The 19,619-nt window shown below is 42.9% G+C and overlaps 1 protein-coding gene across 3 annotated transcripts in view; it reads right to left on the bottom strand.

The window, feature by feature from the left end:
• Positions 1 to 1,746: 1,746 nt before the first annotated feature.
• LOC135920357 (PAT complex subunit CCDC47) overlaps positions 1,747 to 19,619 on the bottom strand; it is a 71,340-nt gene continuing 53,467 nt past the window's right edge. For all 3 annotated transcript variants that reach the window (XM_065454606.1, XM_065454607.1, XM_065454608.1), the window contains exons 9-12: positions 15,118 to 15,176; positions 12,417 to 12,526; positions 9,236 to 9,403; positions 1,747 to 2,813 (exon numbers count right to left, since the gene is read on the bottom strand). In XM_065454606.1, coding sequence (XP_065310678.1) covers positions 2,742 to 2,813; positions 9,236 to 9,403; positions 12,417 to 12,526; positions 15,118 to 15,176 — 409 coding nt within the window. In that variant the 3' untranslated portion in view covers positions 1,747 to 2,741. The remainder of the gene's footprint in view (positions 2,814 to 9,235; positions 9,404 to 12,416; positions 12,527 to 15,117; positions 15,177 to 19,619) is intronic.

The following is a 19,619-nucleotide window of genomic DNA, read 5'->3' as shown; positions in this document are numbered from 1 at the left end:
TTGTCAAGTAACGCCCTTGATTCGGCATGTGATCGGAGCGTATCGAGAAGTGACCTTAAAGCCAGCAAAACTATCCCTCAAGGAAAGGAACTGTCAGCAGAATAAATTTCACATTCTATCTGAGCATATTGTGCTTGTCCTTTTTTTTTTCTTATCGTCAACATAGGGACATGCCATAGATTAAAAAATCTTGTAACATTATGCTCATGTGCATTTTTATTTTAAACTCTCAAAAGTTGGGTGCATGTTACATTCGATTGGACACTGTATAAGCAGATGTTGAACTTCGTACTTTTACACTGCACTCTTTCTAGTCTGTCTGCACTGAACGAGCTACCTTGTCTGAAGTAGTGTCAGTGTGCAGTGGCGGCCATTAACTTTTCCGATAGGTCGAAGTTCGCGTGGAGAATTGGGTTTGGGCGTGTCATGTAAGAGTGCTGCGATTTGATATTCAGTGAATGAAACCATTATATTTACTTTATGGAACTTTGAATACATTGAATAGTAAATGTCTGGTACGAATTGAATCGCAAGCTCTATTTGAAAAATATTCAAAGTTCGAATATTTGCATATCCCTACAAGAAACAGATGCTGAAAAATTCAGTCCTAAAACTGCAGTGGAAAATTGCTGAGACTTGCATGCAAACCATAAGAAGGATTTCTAGTGGTTCAACCAGATAGACTTGAACTTCTAGTGTGACAGCAGTTAAATGCTTGAAACTTGGTTTGCTGTGTCCATCCACCCTCTCATTCCATGTATGGTTATTATTGTGCTGCTGGTCATCAAACCACTCCTGACCCTTAGTTTCACTCCCACCACATGCAAAGATTAAGAAAACATGGTACAACACCATCACTGCTGGGGATTGCATTCATGGCCCCTGCAGAAAGCCTGTACAAAATACATTAACTTGGCAATTTGCATATGGTTTTGAGCACAAGACGTATTTCACATGTATTTCAGACGTCGCAGCAAGCAATACTGTAGCTGATGAGACAATATTGTGAGCATCATGAAAATGAAGAATTTCAATAAAGGGACTAGCAAAGTGTAAATTTTAAACCTGCGTTATTTAAAGTCTATGTGCACGCATTGTTTTGTATTTCATGGTGCTATCTAAAGAATATGCTGTGGCAGGGTGCACATTTAAGACTGGGACAGAGTAAATAAGCACCTTAACAGTGCACGCTGCCACAGTATGCAATTCTAACTTGCCCAAGAAGCAGCACTCTTAAAGTGGGAAGTTGCGCGAGTTGGTATATATATTCATAATGAGAACAGTGCGAACAAGACGACGACGGAGTGACATCCTGTGTCCTTTCACTCCGTCGTCACCTTGTTCGCACTGTTCCCATTATGACTCTTAAAAAGCGTGGGTCTGGTCAGACAAGAAGTCCTGTTCTCTTGATCTGTAAGCAAATGTCAACAATCTTGCATCGTGCTGCACCGTATATTTAGTCTGCAGTTTGAGCAGCCACTGAGAGGGCATACCTGTTTGCATAACTGCTACTGGCCAAAGCGTGTCACAGGCATACAAGAGCAATTGTGAAATTTCACACTTGTGAAAAGGAAAGAAGAGCACACACACAGAAAAGTGAAGCATGATCCCATTAACTGGTTTTATTCCATCTGTGTGTGTGCCCACTTTATGAAATTTCACAACGAAAGAGAGAAAGTGTGATTCTCCACCAAGTACAGTCCCTTTCAGAGTCCAACCTGACAAGCATGACACGTGAAGCAAGAGTGAAGACCAGGCAATTTATTTACCCCATTAGTGATTTGACAATGGTATCTGGAAGACATACCTATCTACGGAACACTAAGAAGCAAGGCATCGCACATCAACACAACACATGGTGTGTTGCGTCCATCCCTGTAGACATTCGGAAGTTCTAGTTTTGTCAACTGCTTGTAATACACTATGATCAAAGAGACAGGCACAGGTAAAACCTTTACCAGGTGACCATGTCACAGGAGCTAAACATCTGCTTTTCACAGATGCTACAGCAAATCTCTGTGTCACTCACTGCAGAAAGGATACAGACACTTATGGTGACATGGAGCAGGTATGAAAAAAGAAAACAAGTGGCTAAGGTTGGCCAAACAATGGTAAGTGCATGTCTATGCCAGTTGCATGGGTACACTGCAGTCCGTTCAATGACTACATCACATCTCTAGCAATTATCAATACAATATCAACACCTGTGCTGTATCAGTGTGACAAAGTGAGATCAACATAAACTGTGCTACAATTGTGTTGTATGTTCATTGAATCACATTGTTGTGCTACTTGAAGAAACATTAGAACGACAGCAAAAATTGTACAGCAAAACCAACTGAAAGGAGCATGCCTGTAATGTCCGTGCATTCACTGCTATGATTTGTGCCAAGGCTTTTTGTGCCAGTGTTGGGGAAGGGAGGGGGTCATGTCGTTTTGGCATCTTTAAGGCTGGCATGATTGCCATAAGTATTTCATGTACATTGCTGCTTTGAGGTTCTTTCAAAGCGCCGCTCGCCGCACGTGTTCGCATATATTAATTTGCCAGAACACAGCCTTCCTTGCACTGCACCATCCCGTGTGTTGTCCACTCTTCTGTTTGACCACTTGAAGGATCATGCCAGCCTGTTCACAACAACAGTGGCAAGAGATGCTTCGCTGCCTCAGGCATTCCTTGGCCTGATGCAGCAGCCTTTGGAAGCACACACAAACACACAACCAACACAGGCACACACAGCAGTTCAGAGCGTCTTCACCTTGAGCTGTTTCATCTTGGGTGTACGACGCTTGAGCTCTCGTCGGTGCTCCCGCTCCTGAAAAAAGAGTTGCTGCTATGAGTACTGGTGAAACTGCAGCCACAGCCAAACTCATTTGCGCAATTCTCTGCGTGTGACCAGTTGAATATGGAACAACCGTAGTCAGACCTTATTATAATGAAACAGGATATATAGGTATAATGGATATTGTCAAGTTGTCATGACAGTGAAGAATTAGACTGTGGCACAATGGCAAGTAACAAAATGCTTTACTGGACGAACCGGTGCCCACAAGAACAAGTTACACTCGGGCAAAGAGCATATGCATCGATCGTTGAAATCTTATCTGTGGGTCAAGTGCTTAGGCTGTTTATGCATGTCTTGACGAAGATTCTAGCGTAACTTCTGGTGCTTGCAAGCGTTCTAGAATGTACAAAAACTATTAGTGTCATGCACGCAATCTGATTACACAAAGTTTGGCAACAACATAGGCAACAGAGAAAATCAGTGACGACTTTCAATAATGTTCGGATGCATGCAGGTGCATCTTGCACCGTGTCACAAATTTAACAGTTGTTAGCAGATGGAAAGTGGTCCCTTGAAAAAGGATAAACAAATGATAAACAATGTGCACATTCCGATATAACAAAGTAAGCGAAGCTCCCACTGAAATCCCAACAAGGATTCATATTGCAATAGATGCAATAATTGAGATATTGAAGAAATCTTGGCTTCCCCTTCAACTTTGTTATAACAAGGTTTTACTGTAGTAGAATAGCTGTCTGAAAGGCTGACGGAATGCAATGGTGCAGTACATTCACTGTAGGGGGCGTAGCCAGGGGGCTACAGGCACGTGTCTACTCTGAAATTTCTGTGCACCAGCATACCTGGCATCGAACAAAATGCGACAACCACCCACCTGTCCCCCATCACCACCTCCCCGTCAAGTTCGTGCCAACACCTCTAAAGAAATTCCTGGCCGTGTTACTGGTTTGCTTTCTACTTTCTTTCATGCATGGCAGGCAACGCTGTGCAAGTAGTGTGGCGATGGAAGTCACACTCTGTGCATTTTGCAGAGCAGTTCTTGATTTGCGACGCTTTTTATGAGATAACTAGAGTCGAACTTCCGTATAACGAACATGATGTAACAAATAATTGGATATAACGAAGTCAAGTCAGAGATTTGTGCTTATAACAAATATCAGATATAACAACGCATTTTCGTGTCGGATTTGATTTTGTTATAACAAGGTTCAACTGTATTGCAATTTGCATACTGTCACAAAAGTATGCATAATCAAAGCGCATGCTGCGAATCACCCAAGCCAGCAACGGACCCGCAACAGCTTTGACAGAGGGAGAGTGCGTATAAGCCACAGACAACCGACGCCATCAACAGAGACTTGACACGTCTACAAGGTACACAAAGGAGAGAGAGAGAGAGAGAGAGAGAGAGTGTGCACCGGAAAACCTCCCAGACCTCGACACCCAGCGAGTGGAGCGAGAAAGACAAGGGCAACCCAAGCGTGTGCTGACAGATGAGTCACCACTCTCCTCGAAGATGTTTCTGTGGTCACAGACAGAAATATGAGAAATGTCTAGAAGATTCCCAGGCTTTGTTCATGCTATTTATTTGTTTATTTATTTAAACATACTGTTAACCCTCATTTGAGTGTCGTTACAGGGAGGAAATAGATCACAAATACTAAACTGATATGGAAGGAACTTCCAAGTAACAAATATCTATGAAACATCACCCAAAAATATCAAAATCATCGAACAACAAGTGGCATGGAATGATTGACAAGGAATGCAGAACATCAAGAGAACATTGAATGAATCTCAAGGAACAAACTATCAAGAAAAGTTTCAAATGCTTTTACATCAGTGCATTCAGCAATATGTGCAGGTAGCCTATTCCATTTCTCGATGACAGGAAGAAACAAATAACGAAAGACGTTTGTGCAGGCGGCATAACGTCGAATAGTTGCACAGTGATTTATTCTCTTGCTAAGTCTACCAGATGCTCATATGTATCTGCTTTTATCAATCTTCACATGACCCTGGAGAACCTGAAATATAATTTTATTCTGCTCCTATGTCTAATTTCTAATAATTACAAATTACACGAACTTAGCATTTTGGTAACTGAGTCGGTTTTATTTTTGTACTTAGAACATAGAAATCAGACTCAGAGTCTGAATTCTCTCTAGTTTAGCCCTTAGACCTTTTTGATGGGGACTCCAAACTACGGCAGAGTATTCTAGAACTGGCCGAATAAAACTTCTGTACACCATTAGCTTGATGTCTTCGGTTGCATTTTGTAGCTTTACTCAAAGAAAGCACAGATTTTTTGTACGATGCAGAGCACAAATTTTAAATCTGGCTGCGCCTGTTCAGGTCATCAGCAATCAATACACCAAGATATCCGAAACTAGACATTTGTCAAAATTACATTTCCAATATGATACTGGAAGAAAACCTTTTTCTTTCGGGTAAAGTGTGCAAAGGTGGTTTTAGCATAATTAATTTCCATGTCCCATTCTTGACAACAAGTATGAAGACTTTCGAGACACTGGTTAATTTTTACCTGATCATTTTCACAGGTAACTGGGGCATAAAGTAAGCAGTCATCAGCAAAAAGCTTCAACATCACTGGCAGCTGCACAACTGTAACCACATCATTAATATAAAGCTAAAGCAATTATGGGCCCAGCACCAAACCCTCTGGTACCCTACAAAATACCTCCAAAGAATCTAACACACAACCACTGATGCATACAACTTGCCTCCAACCTGTTAAATATGCTTCAATCCATTTAAATATATCATTATTGATATTTGTATCATTATTATATCATTATAATATCATTATTGATATTTATTATTAGATGGGAGCACGACTCCATCAGAAAGTTAGAGAAACACTGGCAGTGGCGATATAAGCGCCGTGCTGGAATCTGGAGATCAGACCGCGCCAGTGAAGAGATGTGACACGTAGACCGACTGTCTGCAGAAGAAGGGGATTCCCCAACAAGCTAGCCGACAAGTTCCGCAGGTGTATGCAGTTCTGCAAGAAGTCCTTTCATCGAGATTTTCCTCAAGACACGTCAAGGACGTCTGGCTCAAGACCAGCATGGGGGAATACGAATGGACACTTATGTTCCTGTTCATTCTGTACTGAACGTGTTGAACTCTTAGTGCTTGTCGTTAATTATTTTCCAGAGTTTTGTTAATACTCATCTGAACTGCAATATGATATGCCCAGCCAAAGTGTGCATGTGTTTATGTAACTATCTTATTTGAAGAATATATTTTGTTGAGTTTCGGCAACTCTGGGCTTTGACTTGGTCTTTGGACCACAACCGGCATTCATTGGCGCATCACAAGGCCTCTTATTGTCCGTGCATTCGTGGGGTTATCTTCGGAAGCTGATAAGTTGGCTTGTAAAGATACTATACTGAGTTTGCACTTTTCGTATCGCTAATTCAACATCTTCATAAACCTGTTCTATTTCTTCATCATCGTGACTGGAGGTTGGAGCGTAGGTTTGTATTACCTTTATTTCATTCCTCCTATTCAACTTCATTACAACTACTGCTTCCCTCTCATTATAGCTGTAGAATTTGTCAATGTGGCCCGCTATGTCCTTATGGATTAGGATTCCTACTCTGAACTGCTTCTTATCTGGTAGTCGTTTATAGCAGAGGACGTGGCCATTTGTCAGCACTGTATAAGCCTCACCAGTTCTAACCCCACTAAGGCCAATGATATCCGAAACAATGCCTGATAGATCCTCAAAGAGCCCTGCTAGACTAGCTTGACTCGAGAGGGTTCAGGTGTTAAACGTTGCAAGGGTAAGTTTCCACTGGTGGCCTGTCCGGGTTCAGAGATTCTTAGCACCCTTAGCTGTGTTACAGGTCTGACCGCCACCTTGATCAGGTGCTCTGCAGCTGCTGGGGACTGAGGGCCATTAGGTAATTGAATGAGTCATTTGGAAGGGAGTGGCCAAATATTGTACCAGGGAGGCCAATTCCTGCTCTGGTGAGGGAGTGTCTTGTTGAAGCTTTGTGAATCTTCCTAATTTGGTTGTACCTGGATTACTACAGCCCCACTTGCTCTCAACGTTTTTGCCGGTGTAAGGTGCAACTCCAAGCCTGGAGGTGTAGTGTACTGGGGGAGGTAAGTTCAAGTTTCCCACTTTTGGGAAAAAGAACAACAAAAAAACTCAAGGTTTCGCACTTCTGACTGTGGCAACCTAGCATCCAAGCTAGCTCAGTCAGATAACCCTGCGGGCTATCAGGCCACCTTATATCGGACAATCCCAACCCAGACCATCCTACAGGCCTGAAAACATGCTTGAGTTATCCACGATACATGAGTTTTGCTGACCACGGCAGGTGGCATGACATAGTATTTCTCAATGGTAAGCCTAGATCGTAACATCCCGACTGACGCAATATCTTTAGATTTCGAAAAAGCGATCGATAAGGTCCCTCATGGTCGTCTCTTAATGAAGTTATCCCGTCTTAACATTCATCCTTGTGTTCTAAGCTGGATTTGATGGTTTTTAACTAACCATCAGCAGCACGTATACGCTAACTCACACTCTTCAACCTTAACAACCGTGCTTTCAGGTGTACCTCAAGGTACTATACTTGGTCCCTTCAATTTCTTAATGTACATCAGTGACCTGCCTTGTAATATTTCTTCTCATATCCAACTCTTCGCAGATGATTGTGTGGTTTACCTAGCAGTTACTAACCCCACCGATCATTTCGAATTACAAAATGACCTGTCGCGCATATAAAACTGCTGTAACACTTGGCTCATGTCATTAAATGTAGCTAAAACCGTGTTAATGTCTATTCATCATCGCTGTAATTATGATATCCTTAATTATAGCATCAGTAACATGCAGACTGCCACAACTGATTCATTCAAATATCTTGGTGTGTATATCTCGCGTGACTTAACTTGGACCTGTCATGTTAACCACAAGATAAATTATGCTAATCGTACTCTAGGTTATCAATGCTGTAACCTATTCCTCGCTCCTCCTGCCATTAAACAACTTGCTTTTCTAACTTTTGTGCGGCCCAAGCTTGAGTATGATGATGTTATTTTTAACCCCCACCACAATAACCTTATTAACACCCTCGAGTTGGTTCAGAACCGCACTACACAATTTATCCTGTCAACTTATTCGTACAATTCAAGCAACTCAGCACTAAAAGTCCAAATAAACTTACCCTCTCTAGCCTCACACGCCGTAGAATAGCTCATCTTAACATTTCTCATAAATTTTTCCATTCTTTGCCTTTTGACAACCCGTACATTAAAAGAGCACATCACATTGATTGCACCAGTCACTCTAACACAGTGTATCCCCCACAAGCCCATACAGTGACTTTTCAGCAATCATTTTTTCTGCACACAACACGAGACTGGAATGGCCTGCCCACCAAAGTTGCCACTATCATTGACCCACTTGCATTCAAGCGGCTCATCGAAAATATCCCATTGTAACTTGTAGTATCTTTGTTTGCCATTAACCCCCCACTTCCTCATGTAATGTCTAAGCAAGAGACCACTGAGGAACTAAATAAATAAAAATGGTTCCAACATCGTGGTTTTGGACTCTCCTGTACTTATGGAGCCATAAACGCGGCTAGATGCAGAATATATTTTCGGCGAACTTGAACAGCACTTAAAAGTAGTGCGAAAAAGAAAATGAGAAAAAGAAAAAAACTTTCAGCGTTTACCGGGAATTCACTAGTTGCGTATGGACGGTGGTAAACCAAACAGCTCACAGTCTCGTCTGCCTGCCTCAGGCATTGGAGAAGTCTTTCCAAACGAGACGGAACTGACACTGAAGCGCTGCCCAAGGCTGAGGCATAGGATGTGAGAAGGGTGTATTGGCAGACTTTCGCTCAAAGGGCAAATCCTCAGAGTGGCGAGACAGGCCGCCAGAACAATATGGTTCTGAACCGCGTGTAAAATAGGCGGCCTTGGAAGCGCCCTTGCTCTACACTTGCAAAGCGCTTATACGATGCCTCTTTTAAGCTACAGCATATGCGTCTGTGACCAGTTAGACAGTGTTTGTATACAGAACTATACGGAAGATAAAATGCGTTGATGCACGATGCCCTGTAGCGATACCGAACTCACCAGTTACGACTTCTAAAATATTGTGGCCCACACTGCCTGATTTTGGAGGCCATGGGCAGCTGAATTGGCCAATAGCAGGAAAAACACCTCCCTATTATTGCACATAATTATCCGATCTGCTGAATTACTGAGGGTCAAATTAATGAGCATCAAATTAATGAGACTTCACAGCATATCAATTATTGCATGTAGCGCACTATGAATCTCTATGAGGATTTCAAAGGGAACCTCACTTCCTTCATTATATCCATTATTTTGTTATATTCCGTTTCCTCATAAACTGTAGCAAAACGTATTTGCAGACTTGCCTCCCACTTGCGCTGCTTGTCTGGGTCCTCCTCATTCATGATGCGCTCCTTCTCAACCCGGCGACGCTCCTCGCGCTTGAGCTGGGCTGCCTCCTGCCGCTGGGCGTGCGTCGTTTTCAGGAACTCCTCCTCCACCTTGAGACGGTTGCGGTCACTCTTCTGCTTGGCCTGCACAGACGCAACACAGCCGCTTGGTGAACGTCCCGACGAATCACTCGACCATCACGCGAAAACAGGAAATCGGGAAGAACCCATCAAAGGATGACTGTCACTTGAAGTGATGGCTTTCTGGCAGATCTGCTGAGAGATGCTGTTTATTATAATGTGCTGTTTAGCTAGTTGGTTTATACTTGTAGGTTTAACATGTACATACACACCTAAGATGGGACAAAGGAAGAAAGCTTGTCTTGTGTCTACATTGTCTTGTATACGGTGTGCACTGGTCAAACCTGTTATCCTGTTACAGGAGGTTAATGGTTAGCCCTATTGGCGAATGCTATGAGGCGTGCGGATGCTATGTGGTTGCACTGCCACCAGGATTGGCCCACATTACAATCGTCAGGCAAAACAGTGCAGATGATGGCAGGGGTGAAACAGACAACACAATGAGCTGTGTTGTCTGTTTCACAAGCTATGTGGTCTGCGCTGTTTTGCCATAACGAATGTACATTGACTAGCCTAGCTTAGAACCCACCTCACAAACCACATTAAAATACTTGCGAGCACAGACATCGTACATTGGCAAGAAGAGTGGCCTCCAAGTCTCTATCTTTGATTGGACTATTTGCGATCGGCCCATTTTGCTTGGCCAGAAAGCGGCCCATGCAAAATGGGTGGAAGAGCCATGAAAGGCTTCGTTTCGAACACTACGCAAGGAATCATTTGAACAGGGAGAATGGCTCAGGAGGAAGCTTTAGCTCGGGGGCTCCTACCGAAGTAAATGGGAACAAAGAAATCTTTTTTTTTTTTTTTCAGCAACGAGTGCTCCATATTCGATTAGGTTTTTTGCATATAAATGAAAAAGGTAAAATCTAGTGACTGTTAGAGGCGGATATTTTATTTCATGTGGCAATATTTTTTAAAAATATTAATTACAAAAAGTTACAAACATTAAACATTCCAAAAATTAAACTATCATGTCTACAACTCTGTAACTCAGCAATGAAAAACGACATCACAATTCTGTAAACTGCATATAATAATACACCTAAAGCCTACAAAATTCATGTACTGTGTATAAGTGACTCTTGAATAGGTCACTAAACTGTTAATAGGACTTTTGCAAAACCCTCGTAAACCTTATAACGAATTCATGTAAAATATAAATTACCTGCCATGGTTGCTCAGTGGCTATGGTGTTGGGCTGCTGAGCACGAGGTCGCGAGATCAAATCCCGGCCACGGCGGCTGCATTTCAACGGGGGGCGAAATGCGAAAACACCCGTGTGCTTAGATTTAGGTGCACGTTAAAGAACCCCAGGTGGTCGAAATTTCCGGAGTCCTCCATTACGGCGTGCCTCATAATCAGAAAGTGGTTTTAGCACGTAAAACCCCATAATACAATTAAAATATAAATTGACCTATCAAATTTGTGTGCTTTAGGTGCTTTAACGGATGAAACTTACACAACAGCCATATCTGCTTTTGGTCCACAGTTGCAAAATTGTGAACTTCGTGCTTCTATTTGTTTTTTGAAGTTACTGATTTTCAGCAATTAAAAAAAAAAGATAGAGGCCCTAAATCAATGTTCCATTTCCAGCTGCCACTAGAACTTAATATTCTCTATAAAATGCAACAAGTTTCATTCAAATCGGTCCAGAGGCTGTCTCATAAAGCCATTTCTGCATTTTACATCTACAGTCAACGACTGAATTTTCGGACATGCCTGATATTTCGGACGTCTTCGCAGCACCGCCACGAGCCCCATAGAATCAATGTATAAGGACATCTGAAGTTTCGGACGCTCGAACCTTCCGCCGTCCAATTTTCCGGACTTTTTGACGCGACTGAAGGTCCTTTGGCTCCTCACGTAGCACCCTTGTGAAGAAAATCGACTTGCAGCCGAAGCATATCACCGCTTTGAACCACAACTAGCCGAATCTAGCCGTTACACACTGATTTTGTCTGGCCACGCTGGCTATGTTCATCGCCGCACTTCCACCTCTGGTGGAGTTTCCAGAGCGGCGCCATTTCATTTGTTTGCGCAGGCCACGTTTTGGCTAGCGTGGTGTGTGGTTGCGCTGCTGTGTCAAGTGTGCTCTGCGACGCTAGGCCTAGGTGCTTTGACACTCTGCAGCGAACTTCACTGTTCGCAACTTGAGGATTTCACTTGCTTTCGATGGCCCCCACTCCGTCTTCGTCATAATCGCCGATGGTATCGAAGCGCAGAAAGCAGTACCGTCAGTTAACGATGGAGAAGAAAGCCGCCGTTATTAAGCAAGTCGTGAGCGGCCGATCGCAGGCTGAGGTGAGCAAAGAGTTCGGCATTTCTAAGCAGCAATAACCGCAGCAATAACACCGGCTGCCTGACGATGCACATATACACAATAAACCGGCAGTCAGCTGCATACAGAGTTTTTGAACGCCTCTTTTTATAGCCCCTTCACTGATGCTTTGGCAGGGTTTCAGAAGCCTGGTACTTGGCCCTTTACCTCTAGATCTGAGAAAAAAAGGTTAATTTTTTTGCATGCATTCCTTTTTTCGGACTGCCTGAATTTTCAGACATTTTTACATTCCCTAGAGGGTCCGAAAAATCGGTCGTTGAATAAGCAGCATCGGATTTGGCTCCAAGCTAAAGCTTTAGTATCAGCCTCACGTTGCCTGCTGCTTAAAATTTTAAAGAAACGTATGCTACGTGGTGAATATACTGCAAAACACTGCTACAGGGAATCTAAACTCACAGTTTCTGCATCATAGTTTGGGCGACATGAGTGCATTAGATGTTGGTAGTGTTGCGACAAAACAAAACCTTAGGAGCAGTGCTACATTCCTCATAACATCACAACAAGATGGAACTGCTCTAAAGTGCTAAATTCCCCCAGTTTTTGAATGCTAGCAAATCAAAGAAGAGGTAGGCAGATTTGTACTCCACCCACCATGAATTTTTATGCAATACTACCTCAAAAGTAGTGTGGCATGTTAAGACCTACTACATAACGAGGATTCAAGGAGCAATGACTGACCTCTTTGCTGAGCTTGAAGCGGCGCACTTTGTCGATGCAGTAGAAGACTAGCTGCAGGAGTGGCTTCATTTCCTCCATGGTTTCAGCTGACACTCGACCCATACCAGGTACTGCATGGAGCCAAATATAGTAAGTACGAAGTCCAGTCATTTGGTCCACATTCGTGATGACCCACACAAAAACAAGAATGCCACCTGTACCGTCGAGATAACCACCATCCATCAAGAGACATCACAATACGAGCAACACATACAGTTGCCAATTGATTTTTCAGACATAGAAAATTGACATGCTTGACTATTAAAGCATCCGTGAGAAATTACCACTAGCTCCACAGAAAAAATTTTGAACGAGTTAAGGTTAACCTACATGGAGCGAACTTTCGCGACAAATTTTACATGGTAGAAAATCCTGCACGATGTGCCACTGCGTATTTGTCATCCCACGCTCCATACAAGCCAGACTGGGTGAACACTGCTCACCGTGCCGCCGATTTGCAGTCGGCAGTGCAACAATCGCTAAGCACCACAGAGCCGGGCTGTATAGAATTCCTCCCATAGTCAGATTTGGCTGTGCCTGGCACCTTGAGCCAGACAGGGAGGCTGTGGCAGCCCTCTGGGCCAATCCGAGTTAACAAGATGGTACATTAACAAGATGGTACAATGGGTGTGTTCCAATTCTGGCCAGCATCAGAGAGTCTACGCAGACAACTAAGGAGACAGCCGAGACAGCTTCGATGCCACGTAATTAATGCATTTCTAGCCGTCTGGAAGACATATGGAAGGCGCTTCTATGATGTGACGCCCCCTCTCGGCCATAAGAACAAGTTGAGAAAAGCACACATTATTTCTATATTTTAAGTCTTTGTGCCTGCAAACCTATGAAAAACACGATGTAGCTTACACTAAGAGCATAGGATAGCACGTCTACATTTTCTTTTGCGCAGACAACCTTCCTGTCGGCTTTCCAAGCGTCCTGCTCAGCCGCCATCTTGTGTGGACAGGAAAGTAGCCTGCATCATTTTTGACTTCGATGCTGTCTTCGCGAAGCTGTCTACTTTGACGTCTTCATTTGAATTGGAATGAGAGTTAAGATGGCCACAGTCGGCTTAGCCGTCTACTTACCCGTCTATGGCGAGTATTGGAACACAGCCAATGCCCAGCATAGTACCCCTGCTGGCAGGACTGCACCTACTCTGTGGCCAGACGTTGAAGAATATCCTTTAAGCTTAGCAGAAAATAAAATTCAAGTACTTTTAAGCCCCACATCAGATTTTAGCGTTTTCAAGGCTCTGAAAAAGACGTTTTGATATTCAAGGGTGTTAAGAGCCACTAGGAATTGTGCAGGTGATCTGGAAAAAGTGCAAAAGAAAAGAGAGAGAGACGGCTGGTACAGCATATACTTTTGTGAGCAAACAAATTCCTGAACAAACTTTTCTCTAAATGTGAGAAAAGTCCAATGTTCCCATGCCAGAACACTTTTCTGAGGTTTTACTAGACCACGACGAGGCCCGTCGCGGTTGGGGACTCAGAAAATTTTGACCATCTGGGGATCTTTATTGTGCACCCAATGCACAGTACTCATGTGTTTTTGCATTTCGCACTGGCCGAAATGCAGTTGCTGCAGCCAGCATTTGATCCCGTGATCTCGTAGCAGCGCAACGCCATAACCGATAAGTCACCATGGCAACTATACCAGAACACTGGGTCAGCCAGGAACACAGACACTTCCTGCTCTGCATTCATCGTTACATTTGATGATGATATGACATTGCTCATTTTCACTGAGCCACTCATACTCGAAATAAATTTCTATTCTAATAATACAGTTGAACTCTGCACTGCAATGTGTTGCAAAACAAGACTATACTGTCCACTAGCTTACTTTAGTGAGCTTCACTAGAGGTATAGAACCATATTGGCGACATCACAAAGTGACCCCACGCGTCGCCAGTAACTTTCGGGGATATGATCATTTTTGCGAGATTTCCTGTAACTCAGCAGGGGATGCGTCGGCATCTACAAGCAACAATGTTCCGTACAAAGCTTTGCCCAGTGGAGTCGCATTCTTGGTCGATCACTTTCGCGAGATTTTGGATAACTCAGTACCGAATGTGTCAGCGTCTATGAGCAATGTGATGGTGCCTAGAGTGGGCACGGGAGAGCGGCAGCTATGCAGTCGCTCATGAATCGATCTCTGCTCCTTCTGCAGTTCATCGCCCTGTTTGGTACGTGGCTACCACTCGCGGACCTAGCGATCACCACTGCCTTTTCATCAAGGCCAGTGCTGCTATCACCTCGTTGCTAAAGAAATAGTTTCCCGACCCTCGTATATGAAGTGAGATGCAATCAGGCTTGGCCTACTGATAAACTAATCAGTGCTGATGTGAGCCCTTTATTAAGAGTAGACATTACTTACTTCAGGATTCCTAGGTGCCTCAGTTACTGAAGCATGCAACATTCTTGCTATGCAGTGCTAGTAAAGTACTAAGCATATGATGCATCGCATTCTTTTGCACAAAATTTGCAGGCATTGAACTTTGCGTTAAATTTTCTAACATTCGATATTTGACTTTTTTTGCTTAATTTGATTTCAAATTTGCTATTATGTATTCGCACTAGGAAGTACACACTACAAGCAAGATCATCATATGCTGATTGTTCAAGCTGAACAGGAAAAGCCTCTGAAGGATGTCACTGACCATTGAAACCAAATAGGAGCACTTTCTTGACCTCCGGCAGCTTGGTTGGCTGGGTGTCCCTGCAGAGGACGAGAATATGAGTCAGCGCTCATTTGGCTGGACTTGCACTAAGTGCAGTGACTGCAGAGTTACAGAGGGCTCATCATTATTTTTAATTGCTTGTTTACACCTGAGACAAGTAAATAGAGCAAGAAACAAAAACTAAAGTGTGATAAGGTTCATTGCTCTAAATGCAATTCAGCAGTATGAAGTTTGGGGCTACATTACAACTTAGTTGGGCTAAACTCCTTCATAAGCAAAATAGTTCGGCAGCCTCTGGTCAGTCTCACAGCAATGCAGCCTGCTCTGTTCAGACAAACTTTGATAAGATCTTCATTGACTAAAAGCAACACAAGCACTGAAAGACACTATAGTTGAGTGATCTGGATTGTTTTTTACCGTCTGGAGTTACAAACTTGCAACATGCAAGGACAAGATTTTGCAAACTGCAAGTTTGTGATAACGAACCAACTGTGCCGACAGCCTAATCTCGTTGCCTGAGGTTCTTCAAGGTGTGCTCAAAGTGCAATGCATGAGCTTTTTTGCTTTCTCCCTCGGTTGTAATGTGGCTGTTGTGGACAAGAATAAAACCATGGCCTTTTTCTTAACAGAATACCACAGCCACTACGGCAGGGGAGAAGAATTACTAAAATGCCTCCAGGTTCATCTCGAAGCGAGTGCATCACACTTATTGTTTACTTACTTCTTAAAAAGCATTTTGTAGCAGGCACACTGATAACACTGCAAATACAAATGCAGAAAACAGCCTACAGCAGGAGCACTTCCACAGAAACTGAGCAGTGAGCTCTGGAGGGGAAGACAAGTCGGCCCAATACCGATGATAAATAACACAAAGGAATTATTGCCGACTGCTACTTCAGGTGCCGGAAAAGCATTCCATTCAAAGACAGTCTTCAAGCAGAAGTTAAGTTTTAATGCATCTGATTTTCAACAGCCTACTGCAGAAAAGCAAAGAGCAGCAGGCTGTTGGTGGCAACATTCACTGTGCCGCATCCTGTTCAACCTAATTTTATCCTTACTCAGTAAAAGAACATGCAAGTGAGTATGCACAAGCTGTGCATTGGATTGCATATTTCGATTTAATAAGGATAATAATATTGAGCTCTTATGTAATTGTTTACAAAGCAATTCTTGTTCTTGTAAAATAATTGTGGTTTCAAATGTGGTGGGAAATTAAATAAGCTGCATTAAATAAATGAATGTAACCACATGATATCTGAAGCTGGGCTTGATTCCATGAGAAAAATTTGATATTCATATACACATAAAGTCAATTTATTTTGGTGAGGCTGCCAATGATTGTTAGAAAGTACAGTAAACCCTTGTTAATTGACATTTTGACACAGTCCACTTCCGTTGCTTCAACCCTGATGGGACTGACGAAACTGATCGAATTATCTGGCGGGTCGAATGAAACAAGATGCAGAAAAAGACGGCAAAACACACCGCTGATCAGTTTGCCAGTACTCGCCTGACTCTAACGTGCGCCCGCTTTTTATGTTCTTGTAGTAGAAAGCGAACAACAAGAAATGACAACAAGAAATGAAATTACGGCTGCTAAAGAAGTAGAAATCTAATGCTCACCCGATTTTCTAGCAAGAAAAATGGGCAAGGGTCTATATCTGTTGCACAATGGTGGCCGGTATCTTCATGGTGGTAGGCCACATTCAAAAGTCAATTTTCTTTAAATTGATTTTTTGTTTTTTACATTTTATGCATGCCCAAACATTCAGCAATATGTTGCAAAAAAATCATTGTTGGTTTGGGAGTTACAGTAAGTTTTCCAACCCATAACCTCGTACTGCGACACAAGAAATCAGCACTATTTTTTTATATCAATATTATTCAAAATACTTTTTTTTTTTCATTTTATGTTGTCACCGAGCAGCCACAGGAACAAGGAGACTCTGGTGCATCTCACGGGGGCTGGTGCATTTTAGGTCTCTGTGTAGTTTTTGACATCTTTCACATGGTTTGAAGATCAGGGCTGCTATCCTGTACACCTTCGAAAAGCTGATGTTCGATTTCACCTCATGCGATTGGACTAGATTGGCCTAGGCCGGTATATCGGCGTGATCTGGACAACCGCACGAGGCGAAATCAAGCGTCGGCTTTTCAAACGAGTACAAGATAGCGGCCCTGTTTATCTTTTTCTCAAAACAGGATTTTGCTCCACCTCATGTTGCACAAACCATGATACATTTTTTTAAATGAACATTTTGATATGAAATTTTGCACACTCACTCCTCACATAAAGATGTGTGCAGCAAACTAAAACAAAAGAAATTGATGCAATATTTTTACATTTACAGCTCATTTTGCAAAAAAAAAAAAAAAGAGGTGCACCGGCCGATGGGAGGGGGAAGCAGTGAGGGCGATGCGGAGGAGGAGGTGCATGCGACAAGGAGCGAGCGAACGAATGAACAGAAAAACAACAACAAGAAAACATTGCGGCAGTGCGATGTGGACGTACGGTAGTTGCCTAGGCGACGATAAAGCCTTTTGCTCGGCTGCTTACCAGCAGTGCACTCTGCACTGAACGCGACTTCAGTTATGAAGTCGCATTCATAATGCACCATATATGCACCAGATATGCACCATATCTGCACCATGTGCAGATATGATGTGTAGATATCAAGCGTGCGACCTTGGCTGCTGTCAGTTTAAGCAGCATACCGCACATTTACTTTGGAACTATTAGGCTTTATGTGAGCTTGTGAGATTCCACCATTCTTACCAATGTGCACACATACAGACTTGATAGGCATTCGCAGAAGTTGGTGCAGCTGACCGCCCGAGAAACCAAACTCCGCTTTACACATGCTGCTGTCAGTTTAGATAGTGCACATGATTGTGTGTGTCATTTCTTTGTATTCGTCTAAATGTATGAACATATCAAGGGCAAGCTTCCTACAACAGGTGCCACCCGTCACCCCCTTCGGCTAGGCCTAACCAATGGGTTGGCACCAGACAACCAAAATTGTTGCCTGGTGCTGAGTCAACTAAATGCGTTGCAGTGGCTGTAAGCCAACTTGGTCCGTGGCTGTCATGTTTGGTAATGCCACCGCCCACATGACAATCAGTAGACGACACACTGTGCTGCGCCTGAAATTTCAGTCACCATAGTTTTTTAAGTTATTATTACCTTATTTGCTACATGCGAAGACCACGGGTGTTTGGACATTAAACTTTCGACGTTCGTAAATTTAAACTGATGCGAAATTCCCGGTCACATGCTTCGATTCTCAGATACGTGCTACTGCTTGGTCTACATGTTTTGCTCATGTGCAGCCTTTGAACACTGTTGTTTTGGTTATAGTGCGATACGGCTTACAGTGCGGATATCACGACTTCGGCAACTTACACCATAAACGGTCTATGTTGTATATTTTCTTTAATGCTGTGTACAAACATAGTACTCCTGCACTTATGTTTTGAAGTACGAAGATACGCAAAGTACAAAGATACGTGGCTAATCTTTATCTTTCCTCCAAAGAAAAATCAGCCAAACACATGTCCAGAGGGTCTCTGTCCAAGATTGCACTGCCTATGGGCAGTTCCGTGTAAGTTTTCGAATACACATGAAAATTTTTGCCACATTTAGACATATTTTACAATTTCTCTAAACAAAATGTAAGATCTCTAGATCTAGAGAAGTTTCCCAAGAGTTGGCAGCACCGGTGTGCGGCAACCTTTTGTGGCTTTGTGCGACTCCAATTCGCTTTCGACTTTGTCAACCATATTGAGACTAGCGGCCGCAAACAATAGACCTCTTTTATCATTTGCAAGAAAACTTCTCTGCACAGCACACTTGCTCAAATAATGAAAACAATGTACTAGCTGCACAAGTTGAGGCTTGTCTCTTGCTCATGGTTTCATTATGAGAGTTACGTGTCAATTCTCCATGTCATAATTATAAAGCAAACTGTACTTGTACATGCCATCATTAGTTGGGCAAATTGCCTTACAAGAACACTAGCTTTACAAATATGAAAAGTGACTATTGGAACACAGAGATGGTGATCCTTCTGTGTTGCATGGCAGGTTCTGCAAAGTCATTATTTCCAGAGGCGACATGCAGTGGTCAACGCAGGCACCACCAATGGGCAATGCCACGTTGGTAATGCGTCGTTGCACTTTCTTGACGCAACAACCACAAAGAAAGTTGAGTTTCATTAATTCAATCCTGATCAGATCAATGAAATTGATATAACTATCTGGCAGGTCAAATTAAACAAGATGCATAAAAAGTGACAAAATACACGGGTGATTCATTTGGAAGTATCTTCCAGAGTCTAACATGCCCCCAAAATCAAACACACACCCACTTCGCTGCAATATATTGGTGCTATGCAGAAAAGCATGCAAAAGCTGAGAAGGCGGTCTTGGTTTTGTATTCGACTGTGACCGTGTAGGCAATTTTCAGACCAATTTTGTTGAAA

Source organism: Dermacentor albipictus, chromosome 1 (assembly GCF_038994185.2).
Source record: "Dermacentor albipictus isolate Rhodes 1998 colony chromosome 1, USDA_Dalb.pri_finalv2, whole genome shotgun sequence".
Taxonomy (NCBI): domain Eukaryota; kingdom Metazoa; phylum Arthropoda; class Arachnida; order Ixodida; family Ixodidae; genus Dermacentor; species Dermacentor albipictus.
The sequence above is the reverse complement of the archived record's forward strand: the minus strand, read 5'-3'. Positions and strand labels throughout refer to the sequence as shown.